Source organism: Corvus cornix, chromosome 1 (genome assembly GCF_000738735.6).
Source record: "Corvus cornix cornix isolate S_Up_H32 chromosome 1, ASM73873v5, whole genome shotgun sequence".
Lineage (NCBI taxonomy): Eukaryota > Metazoa > Chordata > Aves > Passeriformes > Corvidae > Corvus > Corvus cornix.
In genome coordinates this window covers 36,219,984-36,243,048 of record NC_046332.1, presented here as the reverse complement: position 1 = coordinate 36,243,048, position 23,065 = coordinate 36,219,984, and the positions used below count along the sequence as shown (strand labels likewise).

The 23,065-nt window shown below is 39.7% G+C and overlaps 1 protein-coding gene across 3 annotated transcripts in view; it reads right to left on the bottom strand.

Annotated features, from left to right (window-relative positions):
- Window positions 1-3,367: 3,367 nt before the first annotated feature.
- The window catches only part of LOC104690326 (N-acetylated-alpha-linked acidic dipeptidase 2-like), a 31,934-nt gene continuing 12,236 nt past the window's right edge, over window positions 3,368-23,065 (bottom strand). For 2 of the 3 annotated variants that reach the window (XM_019286761.3, XM_019286762.3), the window contains exons 10-20: window positions 22,875-22,994; window positions 22,396-22,478; window positions 19,472-19,535; window positions 16,600-16,667; window positions 13,130-13,221; window positions 11,604-11,694; window positions 10,680-10,944; window positions 7,353-7,434; window positions 6,806-6,922; window positions 6,263-6,355; window positions 3,368-4,675 (exon numbers count right to left, since the gene is read on the bottom strand). In XM_019286761.3, the coding sequence (XP_019142306.2) occupies window positions 4,486-4,675; window positions 6,263-6,355; window positions 6,806-6,922; window positions 7,353-7,434; window positions 10,680-10,944; window positions 11,604-11,694; window positions 13,130-13,221; window positions 16,600-16,667; window positions 19,472-19,535; window positions 22,396-22,478; window positions 22,875-22,994 (1,265 nt within the window). In that variant the 3' untranslated portion in view covers window positions 3,368-4,485. The remainder of the gene's footprint in view (window positions 4,676-6,262; window positions 6,356-6,805; window positions 6,923-7,352; window positions 7,435-10,679; window positions 10,945-11,603; window positions 11,695-13,129; window positions 13,222-16,599; window positions 16,668-19,471; window positions 19,536-22,395; window positions 22,479-22,874; window positions 22,995-23,065) is intronic. The other variant, XM_010401081.4, reaches the window with a different exon arrangement.

Genomic DNA, 23,065 nt, shown 5'->3' with positions numbered 1-23,065 from the left:
GATGGCAGCATCAGGACTATGTCAGCTGCACTGTCAGCAAGCTAGCAAAGCACATCTGGGGAAGGTGCCATGTGAACTTAGCAAGTCTATTCTTATCCGATACCCTCCTGTGAAATGCTTTTCTATTATTGCCTCTCGTGTTCTTTCCCTTACTGAGAGGTTGGAATGTGTTTGGAGTTTATTTGTATCAGGTCCAGCCCTTCCGCATGAAGTGCCTAACAAAGCACTCTTACTCCTCCTCCTCCTCTTCCTCCTCCTAGATTCTTTGAGCTCCCCAAGCTGAAGAAGATGTTTAAGGGTGCAGGATCCATCAGGAGAAGCACTGTATTGATGCTGGCAGGAGCATCCTTGGCTTCATAGTTTCTAACTGGCACAAGTCTCAGTGGTGTAATGGGAACAATCTTCTACCTTAACAAAGACTAAATTCAGCTCCTACTGGTTTCTCTAAGGACACTTCCTGTGAGCAGGTGCTGTTCAGTGAGGAACAGAGCACTTTGGTTCTGCTCAGAACAGCAGAAGCAAGATTTCTGTATTCCATTTAATAAGTGTTGTCTTCTCTGCTTTGCCATAGGGAAGTTCATGATGTTCACCATCATTCAGCTTTTTCAATAGCACTGTTAGCTGTACATAGAAATCCCATGAATGAAACTAGAGGAAAAACACAGGTCATGCTGAGTATGTCCAGTTCCTACCAGCTGCAGGAAGAGGTCCCCAGGTAAGTTTGACACAGTGTCACCAGGAGATTCCATTACCCAGTGTTACAGATTTCTTTCCAAAGACAAACCAAAGGTATTTCAACCATAAGAGAATCTGAATCATGGGATCAAAGGTTTGGGTTGGAAGGGGCCTTTAAAGCCCATCTACTCCAACCCCATTGCCATCTTCAACTAGATCAGGTTACTCAGAACCCTCACCCTGAATGTTTCCAGGGATGGGGCATCTACCATCAATCTGGGCAACTTGTTCCAGTGTTTCTCCATCTGCATTGTAAAAATCTTATTTGTATCTAATCTAAATTGACCCTGCTCCAGTTTCAAACTGTTACCTCTTGTACTAATGCAACAGGTCCTGCCAAAAAAGTTTGTCTCCAGGCTGAAATAAACTTCCAGGCACTGTCCCTTTGGAACTGATTTTCTAAAGAGACAATTGACAACCCAAATATCCAAGTGATATTTTGTTCATCCAAGTTTTATTTTGCCATATGGTTTAGCAGCCCCAGTCTAGGCTGAAGGGTCAGTTTCTCCCAGCTGTAGGATTCACTGATTGCTTCAGCCAGGCTGAGTGAAGGAACTGTGCAAATGGAATTGGGGAAGGACCGAGTAGGTGATCTAGTGTTATCCATTTGTAAAGAGAGTGTGAAAAAGTCCCTTCCCACACCTTAAAATTATGGGCAGGCAGAGCTACGCTTTGGACTGAGGAACAGAGGCTTACTTGCTTGTCTATAGAACATAAGATCCTACTCATTGAGGAAGGTAAGGCAATTGGAGCTCTGAGTAACTGATCCTTTCAATACCAAGAGTAAGGGATTTTGTGGAAATCAGTTAGTATAAGCCGTTTATAAGTGGTTTGGTTTCCTTATTTGTAAGTGTTTGGCTGTCGCTTCCCTCAGTAGAAATTAATAGACAGGAATGGAAATAGATTTAATCTATTTTGTATACTTCTCAGGATGTAGCTGGCTATGATGAATCTCACATTCACACAGTTATCAATTAAGTTGACAAGAGGAACAAAGCGATCAATGCCAGCTGTGCACTCAGCCTGTTGTGAGCTGTAATTTATTCTTACAGCTCCAAACTGCACAGGGAAACGAGGAGAGATTGTATGTTCTTTTGCAGCAGCAAGGTAACAGTACAGAACCTCAAAGGCTAGCTACCACTGAAAGACTATGTTTACTGGTGAAACATTTGTTCACTGCCTTATACATCTCTGTGAATGAAGGAGGAAGCAAGTTTCATCAAATACTTCCTTTCTAGTGGAAACTCCTTGTTTGCCTTATACTCTGATGATGCTACAGCAGCAACAACTGTCAGATTCAAGGTTGGCTGCTGCTCATAAGGAAGGAGCACTAATGTTTTTTTCCACCATCTAGATATCCTAACCCTCCCTTGGGGGCACATTCAGTACTGCCCACTGCAGTTAATGTTATGATGGAGCAGGAAGGGCACACGATCCGGAGAAAGGGAAAAAAAAAGCCAGTGCAGTTATGTATCAGTCACATCATTGCAAGATATCCTTAAACAATAAGTTCAGCTACAGATGTGGAGATGAACTTATTAACTGTGAGTGTCCTCAGTTAGGTAAAAATAAAGAGAACCACAAAAATGTAGTCACTGTTCATAGGATCATAGAATGGTTTGGGTTGGAAGGGACCGTAAAGATCCTCTAGTTCCAACCCCCTGCCCTGGACAGGGACACCTTCCACTAGACCACTAGCCCCATCCAGCCTGGGCTTGAACATTTCCAGAGATGGGGCATCCACAGCTTCCCTGGGCAACCTGTGCCAGTGCCTCACCACCCTCACAGTAAAGAATTTCTTCTACTCTAAACCCACACTCTTCCAGTGTGAAGCCATTGCCCCTTGTCCGATCACTGCAAGTCCCTGTAAACAGTCCCTCTCCAGCCTTTAGATACTGGAAGGCTGTAAACAAGGTCTCTCCAGAGCCTTCTCTATCCTAGGCTGAACAATCCCAGCTGTCTCAGTCTTGTCCTCATGGGAGAGATACTCCAGCCCTCTGATATCTTCATGGCCTCTTCTGGACTTGCTCCAACAGGCCCACATCCCTGTTAAGTTGGGGCCTCAGAGCTGGAAGCAGCACTCCATGTGGAGCCTCACCAGAGCAGAGGGAGAGAATCACCTGTTCTGTGCCCCAGCATCAACTACTCCTGTCTCTTATCCGCAGGCTGGCAAGGTCAGTTTTGCACTCCATTTCTCAACAAAAGAGGTAAAGCATGGACTGTGGAAGTGCAATTTCCTCCTTATGTGCCTAAGGCTTGACTTGTGAAAAGCAATTGAACAGTAAATTATGAGGACAACATCCACAAGTACACAATTCTTTGTCTTCCATGAAGGCTTATTGTAGGGGATGCCAGTGAAAGCCTCTCTTCTTGGTGGCATATATCCCCCAAAACAACCTCCCACAGGAAGTAATTTCTGGTTCCCTTGTTTGAATTCAAGGCATCTGAGATGAGAACAACTCCTCTGTCCTGCTTCTCTAATTCTGTCCTTTTTAGTACCACATCTGTTCTATTCCCCATAAAACAAAGAGGATTTTACTCCCACAACCTGGTGCAATTTATGGTTGTGAGAAAAACTGTAGTATATTTTACATAAGAGAAGAAATTGGTTAGTGTCAGTTCCCACAAGTGGTTCAGTAAAATTCTAGCAATTTTATTCATTTTAAAGCATGTAAGTGAGAATTACATCAAAAGGGCAAATGAAGCAAGAATTTATTTTTTTCCATTTTATACAAATTAAATGGTTTTGTACAACTGGCCTTCCCATGCATTTCAGTTCCTTTTTGAACTCAAAATCAGCTCCTGCTGGGAAACGTTCTTCAGGTCTTAGTTGAAGACAGAATTATCTCAAGCCCCATGTCAATAGTAACAATGTCCTCGAGCTCCTTCAGATGGAAAAAATATGAAAGAGATTGCCCAGACAAAAATAGGAACAAAAGCTGCCATGGGTTTGGAACAAGAGAAAGTGCCAAAAAGAGCAGGGAGGTCAGCTTTTGGTTACCCCCCAAAATCTTTATTTTCCAAAGTGCAGATAAAGGAGGGAGATGCATAGTGACTTTCAGAGGGATGGACATGCACTCCACTGAGAACATGCTTCTGCATTTCTCCATATAAGCAGCTGTTTTCCCTGATTATCAAGAATGACCTGTATTGCTTTGGGAATCAGTAGGAGGGTCACTTTTTTTTTTTTTTTTAAAGGAAAAGCAAGCTAATCAGTGTAAAAAGCATTCACCAGTCTTGCAGAATAGATTCTGAAATGCAGAGATGCCTTTGGTGTCTAATATTATAAAAGTAATTATCAGAACAAGACAAATGGACAGGCCAAGTGCTACATTTTTTCTGTCAAAATGTGTGCTGTTGAACACTGCGATGGACAAAATTTGCAGGTAGCTTGGCAAGTAATGGTTTTTGCAACTGTACATCCAAAATATTGGGTCCTCAAAGTTGGCAGATCTCTCAGAAAATTTTACGCAGAAAATTATTGTTCCTGCTTCCCCTGCTTCCCACTTCTCCCCACATCCAGATTTGCTTCCATCCAGGGCTGTTCATAAAGCTACAGTTCTGTCAGTACCAGAGAGGCAGCAATTCCTAGCTCAGGAGTTCTCTGACACACAGAGCTCTGCTCACCTGCCATGCAGTTTGGGATGCTGGAGACTCAGGTGAGCAGGCACTCAGGGAGACAGGACCACTGCAGTAGCCTGATAACTCTGCATGCCAGACTCTGCTGTGGGAGTTTTCAAAGCCATCATCTTATGCCACTTCCTTCAGTGTTCCTGCTGCTGCCTGCACAGTGAAGGCTGCAATGGAAATCTGCCTCTTCACTTCTTCCCAGGCTTCATGTTGATCAGCTTTGCTTTCGATATCAAACATGGCATCATAGATTCCTGGGAAGGATTCTCCTGCATATTTGTTGTGGCTGCTTGGAGCAAAGATAACATGTCTGTGGGGAAAGAAGGAAAATGCAATTATACTAAACAAAAGAAACTATTACTGGGGTGTGTGTTCATTGTATGTGTGCTATATAGAGCAGCTGTGAATCCCAGGAAGATCAGAACTTACTAAATACACAGGAAACTGGTATTTAAAAGGACAGGAGCAGTCCCAAGAGCAAAATCTATTGGAAAGGGCACAGATTTAGGTCAGGTGGCCTTCTCCTTGGGAAGAAATGACGCATTTGTCTAATTAGGAACAAAACCATGTTACATTTTTTGAAAATGGGAGCTCAACAAACTTGTCAAAGTAATTTGGCAGTCTGGAACAGGGAATAAAACTAGTTATAGGTGTGTTGTGAGAAATGGAACAGAAACCTCAAAAACAACTAAGTAGTGCATGATGATCAGCAGATTACTTACCTGGGAAGGGAATTTTAAAGGAGAGGAAAAAAATCTGTGGGTGAATTCTTGAGAAAAGCATCAATTCTTCAGAAAAGAAGTGATCATATTGGATCAGAAAGGCACAAATATCACTCTTATTTTTTTGGTGTGGGGTTTTTTCCTAAATAATGAATAGCTACAGATCTCCTCAACTTGATTTTAACTATGAAGTATCGAAGCACATTCACAGCATGTGAAAGAGTCCTCCCAAATGAAAAGAAACATTAAAATTACATTAATAAATGCAAGCAAGTAAGAAATAATAATTTAAAAATCCCATACAGCTCTAAATAATACCTAACACCCAACAAGAACTCCAGAAAGAAATTATTTCATTCTTCCCGAAGTGTGAATGACAGTTTATCCTAGGAGGATGGAAGTGTGATTCTCAGTTCTACCTGAAGAACTGAGAACGAGAACTTCTGGCATGGTGTGAAAGCCATGCATCAGTGAGTCAGATATATCCAGTCATTGGGAAAAGGGGGATACTGAGAGCAAAGTGAGGTGGTCACATGCCTGACACTGAAAGCTGGGTTCTCGTCAGGTATTCCTAATAAAAGCACTGGGTTTCTAGAAAGGATATAGTAGTTAGTGGTTTAAGCTTTTTGGAGCACCTGTAGAAGCAGCCAAAGCTGCAACAGATGGGGCTCTGCAGCACAGCACACGGGCCTTTGTCCTGTGTCGAAAGGTCTCTCCCTCTCCAAATTCTCCCCAAGCTCTCCCTTCTTGGCTTCTCTCTTCAACTGACCCTCACTACACATCTGTTCTCATTGTTGTCTCCCTTCTACTCTACCCTCTTTTCACATTTCTTTTCAATACAGTTCACTTTCCACTCAGTCCTCACTTTGCAGATGTTCGTTCACAAGAGCACGTTGTAACAGCAGTAGTACTGAACACCTACAAGTAAAAGGCAGAGTATGATGGTGTTGTGCTAATATAGAGAGAGCAAAAAGAGAGGAATTTGGCTCCATGAGACTGATGTAGCCAAGGAGTTCTCCTTAAGGTTTATAAACAAAGTCCACTACTCACTGGATTGTACCTAAAGCAATGTGCTGAACTGTAATTCCTGTGAGACCTATACAGCAATTCAGCTGATCAGTCAGCTGCAAAAATACAGTGCCTCAGACAGCAGGTCAAGAAACTTTTAGCCTCACCTGTAAAACTTCCTTCCTGGCAAGCCCAGAGGATCAGTGAAAGCTCTTTCTATCAACATCAGCTGATCGTTCATGATGCGCACTGCAAGTGAACTGCAGGAGAGGGAGGTGGAGAAATGTCACACAGTGGGGAAACATGTTTCATTTAAAACACTTTTCTTCTCTTTTTTTTTTTGGCAGGAAAAGAAAAAAAAAAGACAAGTGCGGTCTACAGTTCACAAAAAACCATGAGGTTTTGCAAATGGAGATACTGAATCCATGTTATATTAATGCATTGGTATTTTTGTGTTAGAAAACTCAACAAGATTTCACACTATGCAAAATAAAATGGGAAACTTCCTGAGAGTGTCAGATACTTGCTTAGTATTAAATGGCACTGGAAATATGCCACCTAAGAGAGGGGAGTAGAAGGCTGAGATATACATCAAGATGAAGATAGTTAAATTTTGGTGTCCACCCATAAGCCAAATGTCCATAGTCCTGTTCTAATCTTTACAGTACCATAGTAAGGAAGAGATTCAGCTGCCTAAACACAACTGGTACCATATGTGGCCTCCAGTCACTGCACTCAGAGGGCACAGTAGTCCTGCAGGGCCCTTAGGCTTGAAAGCTTGAAAGCATCTCAGATACTCCGAAGCATCATCCTCTCCTTGAAGTGTGCTGAAAGTACAAATTCTGGCATCACCTACAGCACTCAATCGTAGGTGTCTAAATAGAGATCTCAGTCCAAGTCTAACTTTCATTGCTACCTGCCTTTCCATGCATTACAGTAATTTTAATGACAACCTGATACTAGTAATAAGCTCTACAGCTCATACTATCAATCACAGGAAACATTCTTATAGCTGCTAATTCATCTTAGCAGACACTGCCTAACTCAGAGTTCAAGGGCTCTGTTCTACACTAATCAGAGACAATCCTTGTATAATAGAAGACATAAAGAACTTCCACTCTGGGTACCTAATGTAAATATATAGATGTATATAAATATACATCTATATATGTATATATGTATATATACATATATTTATGTATATAAATAGATGTAAATATATACATTATACATATATAACTTTTTTTTCAGACTTACTCTTTCTTGTCAACTTGTTCAAGTCTCCTGTGAAATTCAGCAGCAGCCTTTGAGAAGTTCACCACAGCAGAAAAAAGAGGATCTAGGAATGGAAGGACTACATTAACAACTTCACAGTATCTACTAAGCCAAATATACCTTTCAGTAGCCCAGTGGGAGAAGATCTACGTCTGTCTTGCTGATATAATAGCATTAATTTTCTTGTCTTTATATAATTGTCTTTGTATAATTGAGGTTTCCCTAATGCAGACTTTAAAGAGCTGCACTACTAGCAAGTACCCTTTGCAATGAAACCAACAGTAAAGCAGAATGCTTGGTAAAGCTTTCACAACCATACATCTTCCCTCTGCCTTGCAAGGAAAAAATTGGCTGTCATTGCAAACTGAGAGCTCTGCAGTTTCCTGTTGAACAAATGCCCTGCAGTGTTCAGGTATAAAAAGCCTGACTTCCATCAAGAATACCAGCTGTTCCAGAGGGCTGTGGAAGAACAGCAGGATTTCACTCTAGGAGAAAGATGTCCTATTCACAGCACAACAGGAGAGTGTGATAACGTGCATTGAGCAGTGTTAGGTGAGGCACAAAAGGCACAGCTGTCGTGGCACACAGTGGCAGACACGGTGGATTAAAGCAGCCGAGTCCTGAGCTTTCTGCACGCTGGAGTTGCAGCACAGGAGGTGTCGCTGCCATGGCCCTCCGTGCTGTCCCGCCGCGCTGCCACTCAGACCCCAGGGGTTTGCCTGGCTGTGTGCAGTCAGGCTGGCAGGAATGGCTGCTGCTTCTTCCTGCCCTCTCCCTGCCAGTACGTCCAAGACATGTGGAATAACTTAGTTATTAGCAGCAGGCCTTCCTTTTAATGGCAGTAGCAGCTGTGATGATGTTCTTGCGGAAGGCTCTATTTAACACAGACCTGGGAAAAGTGTCGATTTATGCAAGTAATTTTTGTAGAATAAGTAACAGGTGGATGTTATGAGGCTAACTTCTGGCCCCACCAAAACTCAACTCAATTAGAAAGAAGGAAAGTTTAAGACTTGTAAATTTTGCCCACAGGTTTCAGAAAACTTCAGCTAAACCAGAGTATCCTCTCTTCGATTGCACAGGAAGATAGGACATACGATTAGATCATCTCCTAAATCCAGTCCTCCGTTGGCAACTGTTATCCCTTCACTGTTTATACATTTATCACCCAATTTCACATGACAGGCTTTCTGTTCCCAGGACTCCTATTGAAAGCTGTTCCTCAGTCTCATTTGCTCTTCTATTTCTAGCAAACTTATTTATTCATCACGAGCCTACACTTGCTTCTTCTTGTCTTGATACTGTTGTTTAGTTGATGCAATTGGAGGCACAGATTTTGTGTATCCAAGTTGTTTATGGACTGCAGCACAGAGGGACACATCACCTCGTGAGGGTGAGAATTCACACTTGTCCACAACCCTGTGGCAAGAGCTCTAAGTTTCCCAGGGGCAGAGTTCTGCCCTGCTGACACCATGGCTATATCACAGCAACAGATTATATTTCAGAAGCAGTAGGAGGGGATTTAAGAGAGAAAAAAAAAAAAGAAGATCATCTGAAAATATGTAAGAAACTTTCTGTTTGTGTTTGCTAGTTATTCGGTGTTGTCAATGCTGGCTATTTTAGAAAACATCACATTTCTTTTTTCCCCAATTGAAAACATTATTTCCTGACAGCATATGGCTACAAGCACATATTTTATGAAAAAAAGGTTTCCAGCCTTCATTGTTGCAGAGGAACAGCTAAAATATGAATCTAAATGCAAATAAGAACCTTAATCTATTATTTTAAAGGACAATTATATGATTTATTCAGACTTAATTAACAATTTTCTGACATTCAGTGTTGTCAATAAGCAATTCTATGAAAATGCTGAGTGAAATAAACTTTAAGTTTCACAGTATTGTAAAAACCACCTATGTTGTTTAATGTACTCTGGTGCAATAGAATAAATAAATTAGAAATTATAGGTTCGTTCAAGAAATAATTTAAAATTCATCAGGCATCAGAGAAGAGCCATGAAAATAATGAAAAGACTGAAAAACATGCCTTGTAAAAAAATGGTCAGAATGACACATTTATAAAGTTGTTAAGGAGAAGTTTCAGTGTTATCTGGGTGAAAAGAAAAGCAAAAAGATCCAAAAAAAGCAATCAAAAAGATTGCTTCTAGATTCTAGGAACAAGAATAGATGCATTGGTCTGGAAGTAGTTTGTGCAACTTCTAATCTGAAAATAGATAGAAACTCAAACAATGAAAATAAATTATTTCACAGAAATTTTGATAGATATTCCACTACTGCAAAATAATTAGATTTGATCTTACAAGACATGATGCAGTGAACACTAGAACATACTGAAATAATTCCTTGTGTTTTGCAGAATCTCAGACCAGATGATCCATCCCACAAGGCTTCCTCTGTCTCAACTGGCCTTTTTACAAAAAAGGGTGTCTTTTTAAAATAGTCAAGAGTTTTGCACCTAAACCATTACATGAAGTTTCAAATGTAATTTTTAATTTCCCCCGAATGTGGGTTCAATTTGAGTTACTTACAATGTTTCACACACCCCAAACGAGGACTGCATCTCCAAAAAGCAGTTTTTGTCTCTAAATCATGGGTTTGTCAGATAGCCAGTGAATTAGGACTGACTGAATAATCTCCTTGGTGCAGAAACACAAGGAGCGATCGAGGCAAGAAGGAAAAAAGAAGAAAAAAAGGGGAGACAGAAAATGACTGTGGAAGCTATCCCAGCCTGGCTACACTCTGCTGTTTTAGACCTGTTTTATGTGCTCCAGACCAATGTGCTCAAGTGCCCAGCAAATGTATGAATGGATGTATTAATGCAGAAGAGCTGGAGAAGTGCTCCTGTGGCCTAAAAATGGCAACCAGGCACCGAGGGGGATGGTGAAGCTCCCTGGGGTCAGATGAAGTCTTTGGCTGAAGAGGAATGATCACCCGTGTCCCTCAAGTTCCAAGCAGTTGCCATAAGCACTTGACTTGTCTTCTTTTTCAAGCAAGGAAGGGAGAAGCAGGCTGAGATACCTCTTTGTCCTACATTTGAGGTCCTTGACTGCCCATGAGCACTCTAATAATGCCTGTCATTAATAATATGCATGAAAGTTGTTATAACTCTCTCATCAAGACAGTGTGTCAAACCTATGTTGTGTTTAGGAAAAAAACTAGAGGCTCTTTACTGTGATGGCAAAATTCAAACAGGAAAGAAAGGAATAAATTTGCAGAGCTGTGACAGATGTAACATGTCCCTGCACGATTCTAATTAATGCACCTAAGAAATAATCTTGTGGCTGTAACTCACCAAATGATACTTTGTAAAGTTTCAGCTGTTCTTCATGCTTCTTGGCCAATTTATAAATTCTGTTGCTATATCCTTTTAAGGCTTCTCCATAGTCTCTACAGTCAAATGGAATGACCTGGGAATCTGCCAGTTCATAAACCAGTTTGCCTCGTAGCTGGGCAATTGTTAACTGTTTCTTGAAGGTGGGGTCGTAAAATTTTTCCACTAGCTCAAATGTCTCATAAACAGTGTGATAAACAGGATAGTTGCTGAATTTGTCTGCTTTCTGGAAAAGAGCAAGAAAATTCGTCAGTGCTCTGTATTCTGACTGCAGTTAGGAGATGTATTGATCACTTTATGACTCTGATGTTTCGTTATGGTTTCCAAATCAAAAAAGCTATTTGCTACAAAACACAATTTACTATCCTTCATTTTTGTGTGTTCCTATTAAAAAATTAAACCAACCTGAATCCATGGACTGTTGCACAGGATTAAGTGAGCAGGCTTCCTTCTCTCTACCTACACAGACCAGCCTTCAGTTCCATTGCACAGATTGCCTTCTCCAAGAGTCAAAACAGTTTGGAGTTTGGATAGCAAAAGTCCTCAATCACAGCCTTTTTTTTCCTTGTGTAGCTCTTTCTGAACACAACTATGGAAGATTTGTATATTAAGAGGACTATTAATAGCATGGTGGAACAAACTATCCACCTTCAGTCAGACTCCATAAATACCTTTCCGTAAACTTGACATCCTATAGGATATACATATCACTGTAACATGTTTTATTCTCCAAACATTTAGGTTTCTTGCTAAATTAAGAAGTGTCACTGATATACAAACCATTCAAAGATGCTTTGAAGCTTTTTAATTGATTATGAATAAATGCTTTTAACAGGATGACTGCTCAGCACTATCAAACTTCTTCAAGCAATCTGTCAGACTTACCCTGTTCTTGGTGTAACGAGCTCTGCCTGATGCAATTCCCAGTCGCTGGAAGTAAGCTTCAAAATCACTGCCCGACCCCAGTTTATTTATTCTGCATGTTGAAAAGGCAACATCTTAGTGAGAGCACTTACTGAACAGTACGGTACTAATTTATGCAAAATGCAGATTTTTCAGAGAAATTGAGGTCAGTTCTTCTGAAGGGCACATCAGGGACACTAGTAAGATCAAAGACTAGATGCGTGGCAAGCTTAATTACTTAACTGATTTTATTCCAACTCTCTGATTCAGTATCCAATATTGCTAGGAAGATCTTTTAATTGTAGCAATCCTAATTATGGCAGCGATGACATTAAAAATACAAACAAACACTTTATGCACAGGAGCCATAAAACTGTACCAGACATGTCTCTGCCGTCTTAAAACATCAATCGTCTATTTCCAAACTAATACGAATTGGGCAGCAGCGTGTGTAAAGACAGATGTGTTTGTGTACTTGGCACATTCCACCGCAGAATCCAAGACCGATAAATAATTCCCGCTGCGGAAGGCACGGTCTGCACCCGGCACCTGCGGGCCACTGCTGCCATCTGGTGGGAAGGTGCGGCGTGGCAGGGGGAGGAAAACTGCAGTAGACAGACGTAATACTCTAAGTATTTTCAAATATTTACGTTTGATGTTCAGTTTTTGGTGTACATGTCTGGCCTGGCGAATAATTAATGTTTCTCAGCTAAAAAAAAAAGTTTTTTCTGTTCAGCTCAAGTTAGTATACATAGTTAGTATACATTTCTGCAAGGAGCTGTTTGCATCAACTAAGATTGGATCTGGTAGCTTTTTCAAAAGGAAGACATCTCGGTGAGTCTAATGAATCCAGAAACTCAGCAGGGCCAGAAACCTGCAGAGCATTTTGGTCAGATCACAAAAAGGGGCGGTTCTGTTTACCTTACATCAGTAATGCCACACTGTGAATAAGATTTAGCCTTTCTGAGTCATAGGTTGAAAGAGTGATTTGGAGTTTTAATACCTTCAAATATGAAGTCTTAATACACTCATACATAGATTTGTAATATAATACATTTACACCCATTGTATAAACAAGGAATAATTATCACAAGTTTCTTAATTACTGCTTTTTAATTACCGCTCTAGGCAGCTTTTTTCAACTGAGCATTTGATTATCCTAATAATTTTGATTTTATCTTGTCTAGTAGGTGACTAAACTATGTTTTGAACTCTTTCCCCACCCTGCTTTTTTTTGATTGCTTTCCACATTGCATTTCTACTAATAAAAAGGCCTTTTTAAAGTATGAGGTTTCATTTTACTGCAGGAATAATGTCACCATCATTGAATGAAAATAATAAAATTTTATTTTATTTTACTATAAAAGATATTGCTAGAGAGTCACCTTGTGCTAAAAGGTTTTGTGTTGCTGCCATAAGTAGCACACCTCGAAAAATTCTGGTGAGTAGCCATGCCATGATATGATTAAAATACTGGGGGAAAAAACCCAAACATATTAAGAGCTTACCTGGGATAGGTATTATTTTCAGTCGTGGGATCTTTCTCAAGCCAGCTCTCATAAAGAGACTTATTTTCATAACCCTCATCAGGGCTTAAAATCTGGAGAGGGAAATATTAGATCTCACTGGAAGTACCTCTAGCTTGATTTGTTATCAAAGGACATCTTCACAGCTCCCTGCATCGTTCTTAACCAGCAGTGTTGCTGCGTGCAGGGAAGTGAATATTGGCGCCTCTTTCACACATTTATGCATTCCCAACAAGGAAAGCGTGTCACAGGCACTTGGAACCAACCTCAGACAGTAGGAAAGAACAGGTTAAAAACTTTAGGATGCTACCTGGAGCTCATCTACTACAGGGGGAATGTGCGTGTACACACACAACAGCATATAAAATACTATGGGACTTCTCCAGAAACTAGGGTGTCCCAGCTGCTTTCCTTTCAGCAGGCATGGGGAGATGACAACCACAAGCCTGTTTGGCCTGCACCGCAGCGATATTCTATCAACACAGCTAAACCTAAAATTTGACTGCTTTTTCTGTAGGAAAGGTACAAAAGAACTGTACTGGAAGGAAGGGTCCAAACCAGGCATATTACAGCTGTGCCAAGGGGACTCAACCAAGCCTGGAGAATCATTGTGCAAGACACTGTATGTACAAATGTAGGTGTCACCCTTACCTTAAAAAAACCCCCAAAATCTCTGTAACCAGGATGGAAAAGGTAAGTATTAGTGCTGTCATCATGCTGCCAACAAAACTATGAAAGAGTATAAAATAAGTTGACCAAAGCTCTTAGAAAATCTGTGGCAGAGTGAAAATAAATCAAGACTCCAGCCCTGGTCTCCACCTACACTTAAAGAACCTTTAATAGACATTGTCCTTTAAAATTATTTAAATTTAAATTTAAATATAAACCTATAAGATTAGTTACTATGTGCAGAGGAATGTATTTTTTTTTCCCCCAAAATAAAAAGCATAAATATTCATGGATAGATACACAGTCCCACCATATTGTTGGGACTTAAATTCGACACCGAAAAACATACAGAGTCCAAATTGAAATTCCAAAGAGTTCTGACCTCTGAGATTCTGTCAGCAGCTAGCAGGAAAATAACAATTTTGTGAAATAACTGCTTGGCTGCTGTCATTTTCAGGGTACTTTGGTCAAGTCCTAGGGCTAAAGTGAAAATGGCAAATTAATAAGAGCAAGCTGAACTCTGACATATGGGAGCAAAAGCACTCTATGCTCTGGCAAAGATGTTATTCCGACAGCTCTGGTCATGTAAAAAAAGCATTGGTCAGCTTTTTCATACAACACTGAGAGCATAGTAAAACATAATATTTACCCTGACTTAGATCCCAATCTAAGCTCAGCATAAGCTTCCTGCTAACTCAAGGGAAGATGCAGAGTTCTTTAAGTATAAATGCAAAAGGAGAAGTGATAATCACAGGGGAATTGGAATTGAACTATTGCAGACACTCTCTGGTGCTAACCAAATGTCTAAACCCTGGCAGTAAAGCAGGGCCAAAAAGACAGTCAATAGGTGAATGTCCCATCTGTATGCTGGGGACCACACTTAAATGAGAACTCCCTGAAAGGAAACACTTCACGTGCACACTGCACTTCTTTCTGGTGAGAACTGGCTCACTAAAAAACAAGAAGAGCAAAGAGATCTTTGGATGTTGGATAACTGGATGTTGGACTCCTTAATAGGAACAGAAATAACTTTCCTTTGGACATGCATAATCAGGGGTCAGGATGCCAGGTTTTCTATTGTTTACATCATGCTTCCACTGTTAAAAGCTAAAATGACAGTGAATATGGCATTAATTTTTTTAAAGTCAGTCTCAAGTACTTTGCATGGTACTTTAATGTCAGTTTTCTACTCTAACCAGCAATAGTTGAATAGTTGACTTAAGATCAAGAGCAAGTTACTATTTTTAGCCCAGAGCATTTTTTTTTAAACTTTGTTTATCTTTCACAGGAAAATGTCTTCCTGAGTTAGTGGCTTACTACAGACAGAAAGTAAATTATTTTACCAAGGGCCCTGCAGCACTAAGGACATGAAAATTTTTATAGTCAGAAGAGAATTCTCTTCAGCGTGCCAAGTGTCAGAGCTAATATTTGAACAGCACAGCTTCTTCCCTCTGCAAGGATGAAAGATTAAGATAGAAAGAACTGATTGGAAAATAAAAGAAAGGAAAAAGGAAAAAGGAAAGGAAAATTGGGAGGGGAGAGGGGAGAGGGAAGAGGGGAAAGTAAATTATTTTATCAAGGGCCCTGCAGCAAGGGCCCTTGATAAAGGAAAGGAAAGGAAAGGAAAGGAAAGGAAAGGAAAGGAAAGGAAAGGAAAGGAAAGGAAAGGAAAGGAAAGGAAAGGAAAGGAAAGGAAAGGAAAGGAAAGGAAAGGAAAGGAAAGGAAAGGAAAGGAAAGGAAAGGAAAGGAAAGGAAAGGAAAGGAAATAATGGGAATAGCATAGATAAATCTCGCCAGATCTAAACCGTGGCATTTCAGGTGGTAAAAGCATACTGGGTTTCAAAATAACTCAGGATGAATGCATCTGGCAGGATGGGAGATGGGTACCTGGAGTCATCCTACCAAGTCCTGTTGCAGGGCAGATTTTTACACTGGAACAAGTGACCTGAGTTCCCTTAAGATCAGGGGGAAAACAGTACATATAGTACTATACAATAGTACAGGTTGTCTACTTTTGCACATACAAAGGTAGACAACCACATTTGGTCAAATTAATCTCATCCTTAAGGCACCTATTTCTACCCAATGCCTTTACAGGGAGCCCATGTCGCTCAAGTCAGACAGAGCTGTCTTCTGTTAACTGAGATGAATCCACATCTGAGGATGGTGGCAGTGGCTCATGAGAGGTGCCTAATCTGGTTAACTCCTCACACGGCCAATAAAGTTCCATGCTTTAATGGATCACAACCTTTCAGCCTTACGATAAAGTATCCTGAGAGGTGAAAGTAAAGGAGTCACGGTTAGAGCACTTGTAATCATGCAAATCCATACATCAGACCTGTTACAAAACCTTCTCAATCCTTCAGTATTTATCACATATTTCAGGGGCTCAGTGAGATATGGAGGAGATTCAGGGGAACAGACAGAGAGAAAATGATAGCTAGCCAATGTGAAAATTTTTTCCTTCAATGCTTATCACTTTAGAGAATGGATCTTGCTGAAGCGTTTTGCCATCTTGCTTTTATTATTATTATTTTTACTATATATTGCAAATAAGATCTCACTTATGTCAATGTTTAAATCCCTTTAAGAATACTGAGGAACTGTGAGCATGGGCTGTTTACTGCCAATGGGATGTTTTGCTATTCATTTTGGTGGGATCAAGATTCTTCCAGCGCAGCAATAAAATAAATCCGACATTATTCAATAATCCAATTTCACCAAATAAACTTGGAATCTTACTTATTCTTAGAAATGCAGAAAAAATAGACTGATTCTGTACCTCTTTTGTCAGATTATACACCAGTTTGTTGAGAAGAGGGGTACAGTCAACTCTTAATGTGTAGTTACCTGAAAATAAAACAAAGACATGGAAATTTTCCCTTCATGTACCAGTGGCATTATCTTCTTAGTGGATTAAACCCAGCAGTCCTTTCTTAGATAAACTTTTTGACTCTAAGGGAAGAATTCATATCTTGCCTCAGAATATATACAGAAATAGGCTGCATGGTCTCACTGTATGAGTTACTGCCACTACATGACGATGATGTACTGGGTATAGTACATCCACAGTAATGTAATTAAGCCTTCCCATAGCTCTAAAGTATGCCTAATTATCCCTCATTAGCTACAAGCCCTTGTCACTCATACACTTCCCAAAGCTTTTGTTAAACCGAAGGCAAAAAAAGTAAGGTGATGGAAAAAATACCACTTCCAAGGAGAGTCAGAATTTGAGAACTGGAAATTCAAGTTACAAAAGTGCTTAAAACAATGACCTGCTTTGCTTCTTTTCATTGCCATAGGACAATAAATAGAAATGATTTGCTGTCCAAAAAGTGGTATAAGAAGTGTTGTGAAGAACATAAATAAAAAAAACAAAATCTCAAAAGAGTATATGGATGCTATGTGTCTACAGGGGATTTTACTGCTCAGTCAGGTGAGGGATGTGTCAAGAGACTGAAAATAGTTCATGCCTCAAACATTAATATAAAGTTTTGCTCATTATAAAGAAGCTACAACCGAAGCAGCTTCCCTGAAGAGTGGGACTTTGAACTGAAAGTCAAACTGTTGATTAGATAAAGGGAAATGCATTGTTCAGTCATCTTGGGCTGAGGGAAAGGTTTGCATCCACAAAAGGCCAAAGCCACCAGCTGCAACTGTCCCTGGCTGAGTTTGGGGTGGGGGGAGAGCACAGCTCACAGAAGCCAGGTTTACACAGACTCCCCCCAACCGAGGGGGGAGGAGGAGGTTTTGGGTGCATGGTGCAACCTCCGGTGAGAGGCAATAAACACCCATCCTCCATTACACAAACTGGCCCAGCTGTGGAACCCCCAGCCCCACAGGGCACATCCACGGGACATTCCCGTGAGAGGCTTGGCCCCACAGGGCTGCACGTGGTGCAACAGACCCAGAGTCTGCCCTGAGAGACTGACCCCACCCCAGGGGGACATGGCCAGACGTGCCCACCCAGCCTGAGCATGTACACCCATGGGACTCTGTGCCTTCTGGGGGGACCTTCACCACCGAGAGAGCAGCTGGAGAGGATCAACCAACATCATTGGGATCCATGGAGTGGTGATATTTTCCTTATTCTGTCCCCCCCACCTATCTTCTACTTCTTTCTCTCTTTCTCTCTTTCCTTCTTTCTTTTTCTCTTTTTCTTTCTTTCTTTCTCTCTTTCTTTTTCTCTTTTTCTTTCTTTCTTTCTCTCTCTCTCTCTCATATTTACCATCAAATAAAACCCTTAGTATTGTCACTGGCATATGGTCTCGTTTGCACCTTAATTTGGGCAGAGGCATTTCTAAGAACCTTAAAACTGGATCATAACAAAATGTCCAAGATACTTAAACCAGCACACTGAACATGGTGTTCTTTTCCTTATTACAGACTTCTTTTCCAGTTGTTTTGCTTTCACATTTTCTTTAATGCATGAAGCAAGAGACATGTTTGAATAATCAAGATTTAGAAGAAAATTTTTAAGGCAGCAGCATGTTGGCTTCAAACCAACTAAAAAATATGCGTTACAATCCATGGTGAGAATATGAAGCAGCTGTAAAGCCATTATTTCATTTGTGAGATTTTCTAGGCATGAAATTCAGCTCTACTTTTTACACAGCATGTAGGCAGCATAAATGTAGAAACAGCTCTAACCCTCCTTATTCCCCAACTCCAACTGAGCATTTAGAAACTGGGTTTGGCTTTTCTTTCTTTACAATCCTTTTGTGACAGACAAAATTTTCAGCTGACAGTAATAAAAAGAGTTCCTAAATATGCCTGTTGATATCCATTTTATTCTCATGCAGGAAGCCCAAATAAGTTGGGTTTGACATGGGAAGAGTAATGCCCTGAATAACTGAGGTTATGATGCAGAGCAGCTTCACAGGACTCTTCTATTATTTCAGCACAGACAACAGCAACAAAGGTCTTTCTGTAAAAAAGCACAGCCTATTTTCAGAAGGATTTTGTGATACAGATCATAGTGTTGGGCCGCCTCAAAAAAAAAGGCCAATTTCTAAGCAGCATTCCTGAATGACATATTCTTCTCATAGTCTGAAGGACAACCATAGTTGGATAATGGTGCATAAGGGTTTTTTGTGAAACACTCTTCAGTGCTTATTTTTCTAGAAAAGTCCTGCTGTAATAAATATATAACTCCCTGCTCCTGGCAATCAACAAAGGTGAGCACACTGTTTCAAAGCACCAAAGCGTCTCCCACCCCCACAAAGTGTAAGCCTGAGGTCTTATAATCATAATAATTTACTGTCTCAAAATATTATAACGCCACAGGGAAGGGAGCTGGCTGTGATCAGGGCAAGGAGCAGACTGTCATATATTAAAACTACAATTGTAAATTAGAGCTAATGCTGTTAAGAGACAGTTTAACATACAGAATTCTCAGTTCCTTAGCACAGAATAATAAACTCCTTCAGAGGAGACGTTCTTGACTCAGACATGTGGACTGCAGCTCATGGTTGGCACTCTTTGCCAAAGAAAGCAACATCAAAATTTAAACTGCTCTCTCTCTCCACTTAATTCTGTATTTGCAACACTTATTCTGTACAGCACAATACCTATCTCAAGCAATAAATAATTCACAGAGAACTATTAAAAATTACATCTGTGAAGTAAGGTAAGGTTAAAAATAAAAGACCCACCTTCTATAGAAGAATCTGTGTTGATGTAAGCGACTGCCCGCTCCTGAAGGACTTTGGCGTTTTCCTAGGGTTGTAAATGTGTAAATGTGTTACTTTCGATTAGTGGAATTTAGTCAAGAGCATGTTAAGTACATTGTTTTTTTACAGCATTGCCTTTAAGATCTCAGTCAGGATAATTACTACTGTGTACCTTACTAATTATATTGTTTGAAGATGGGTAAATGATCTGGGCACATGAAATTCACTATTCCTTTCTGGGACTTAATTTGTTGTGGAAAACATCCACAAAATGTAGGTGCTGCCTGCTGCATCACACAGGAGCAAGATGGAACAAGAAAATTATTGAAAAGAATTGTAACATGGTAAAATAGGGTTATTACATGCATTTTAGCTCTGCACTTCAGGACTTTCTGAACATGCAAGATGTGACTGTGAGGTCAGCCAGAATTCCTCCATGCTTTTAATCCCTAGTTATTCATATGTGCTCCCAGCACTGAACTCAATTTTAACACTGATAAACCAAGCACTCCTGTCATTTCTACAGCCTTCCATTTCAAAAAAGGATAAGTCAAAGCCCGAAATTCCCTACTAAAATGCAGTTGATTGACTATTTTGAGTCCCCTAAGCATTGCTTTCATGCTAAATGTATACACACATCTTGTTTATTTTTTTTGCAAACATGTAATTATGTTTGAAATTGATATTCTACTCAGTAAGTGGTATTCCACGAGGTTTTGGCTTTGTGACAGATATTTTAATTAGGTTAGCAATTGTTACTTGATTCATTCAATTAATAACCCAACTAATAATTTGTAAGTCATGGGAACTAAAATTTTAATTGGTAATTGATAGCTACACACTACATTAATGAAATTAATATCTTAAAAAAAACAGTAGAGGAGACCCTGCAAAAGAACATGACGGGAGGGAGCAAGCCTGTATATGCCTTCATGGGGCCTTGCCTGCATGCTAAATCATATTTGCAGCAAAAGAAAGTCCTTTGTTTATGAGCAGTGGAGATCATCTGTGTAGCAAAAGGATGCTGCCACAATCACAGTTCTTTCTGTTACACAGAAGACGTTGAATATCATGGGTTAATTTTCCTTGAGATTTAATACATGACAGATCTGGCAGCTGCAGAGAAGAGGAATGTAAGCTGTGAGGAATGTCTCTAGGAAACTGAATCTAATTTAGGCCTAAAAGAGTAGTAATGCACACCACCAAGATGAAGCAAGGAAACAATAATATCAAAACACAGGTTCAAATATGAACTGCACTTGCAGTTTTCTAACCTTATACGGCTGCCATTTCATGGAAGAATGAATGACAGATTACTAGATACCAAATTATTAAACAAAACTCATCACAGAACAGCAGTAGCAATATTTAACAAATAGAACGTAAGAAAACTCCCTAATTTATTAATGACTTGCTCAAGAGAAATTGATCCTTTAAGTATCATTGTTTTGTATGTCTCATAATTAAAACAATTGTGTGTTTTTTCTTGACAGCATGTAAATGTATGCAGAGATACATAGACAAAGAAATCACAAATAAAGTTTTATATACAGCACACTTTGCCACCAGTAGAGTTCAGGTGGGATGAAACTTTAATGCCAACTCCTTAAAATTTCTCAGTAAATGATTTAAAATAATTTAAATTACTTTTTCTTCCTCTAATGTTTCATAAACCAACAGTAAGATGAAGAGACTCTGTTACAGCTGGAAGACAAACAACTTATGAGTGAAAAAATTAGTGCAAATCTGAAGGAATAAAAATCTCAGTTTTGTTAACAGAAGAATGATGGAATCTCTTTGGTGTTTGGGAGCCTATTTCTGGGTTTGTTACCTCCTCTGACATGTGCCATTTTGCTATGTAATTTTGTGATTTGCTGAAATACATGCCAATAAACTAAACTAAAAAGATTAAAATTTTTTATTTTATGGATTCTGAAAACTCTATCCACATAGCTAAATATTAACTTGTAAATAAAATTCTAATAGAAGAACAAGACAACACATTTCTATTAAACCATTGAATACTAATAAATTGACATAGTTCAGCAGAAATGTGTTTCATCAGGCAAATTTCTGCCTGCTCTATTTCTAATTTGGATTTTACAGACAAAGCAAGGAAAACTCTCGTAAGACCTATATTTCTTATTGGGGTTGAACAATCCACTAAGAACTGAACATGCCCAACAGGAAAAGGAAGATAAAAGTATTCAGAACTTCACTTCTGAATTTTCCAACATTCTTCTCTCAGGCAGGAAAAGGAAGATAAAAATAACATGCCCAATAGGAAAAGGAAGACAGAAACACTCAGAACCTCACTTCTGAATTTTCCAACATTCTTCTCTCAGGCAGGAATATAGTCAGGGATCCTCCTACAGAATTAATCGACTGTCCTGCCCCTGAGACTCTACAATGCTGGAATTCACAGGAATTTTGAGCTATTCACTCACAGATTACCTATCCTTTGCTTTGCCCACTAAGACTGATTTTCATACAAAGGGCTTGGTGTGCTGATGGATTACAGCCTCAGGACCTGGACTTAAATTTAGAGAAACTAAGGAATTTCTCAAATAGAGAGTTAGAAAACGGACTGGTCTGTGTTATATAAAATACTATCATTCTGTTAAATGATGGGGTAGATTACCACATAGAGACCACTGCAGAATATTAGCTTTGAATCAAAGGAGATTTGTAAATCTTAGAAGAGTTAGTGCACTTATGTTGTAAGACAGTAGGTAGGTAGGTAATTTATATAAATATATGAGTGCCTCACAGCACCTGAAGGAGTCTGTTGTGCTCCAATTTTACCCTGAAGTTTTTGATTGCAGTCCAGGAATAGATGCTGGGTACTGCAGCCACCTGCAACACACTTCCAAGTTTTGCTTTGCTTTACACAGTTTTTTATTTACCTCAGCCCACTCTGTAGAACCCAATAATCCAAATTCTTCTGCATCCCAGCTGGCAAAAATAATAGTTCGCCTAGGTCTCCAACCTGCAATCACATAGTTAAACTTGAAAATGCAACTTAAAAATCGACTAACTACAGTTAATTGAAATTGCTTTAAAAACAGCACTTAACTGATATAACAGTAAAAAAATCCTCTCAAAATCCTTAGAGGAATACATTATTGTAGAGGCATTTCTTCTTAATCCAATATTTTCATTTTGCACAGCTAAGAGGGTACCATTACGCTCATGAGGGAATAAATTCACCCAACTACCACACAATGCTACATATGCATCTCTTCAATGAATTTGCATCTTTCATAATGAGAAATAAAACTTTCTCTGGAGGTGAAAAGTTAAATCAATACAGCAGCTTATGAAAACACTGTCCCTCAAAGCTCCTGTTTTCCATATCCATTACTTCACACCTGTAGTAAGTTACCTTCCATCTTCATTTTACCAAAACTCCGTACAATTTCTTGCAGAACAGCGGCACCAGTCGTTGGATCAATGCCACCAAACACCCAAGAGTCTCTATGACCACCTAAAATAATATATCTGTCTGGAAACAAACATACACCATCAAGGCATAATTAAAAATGCACATGGATTACCCGTATTTTTTTTTGACTG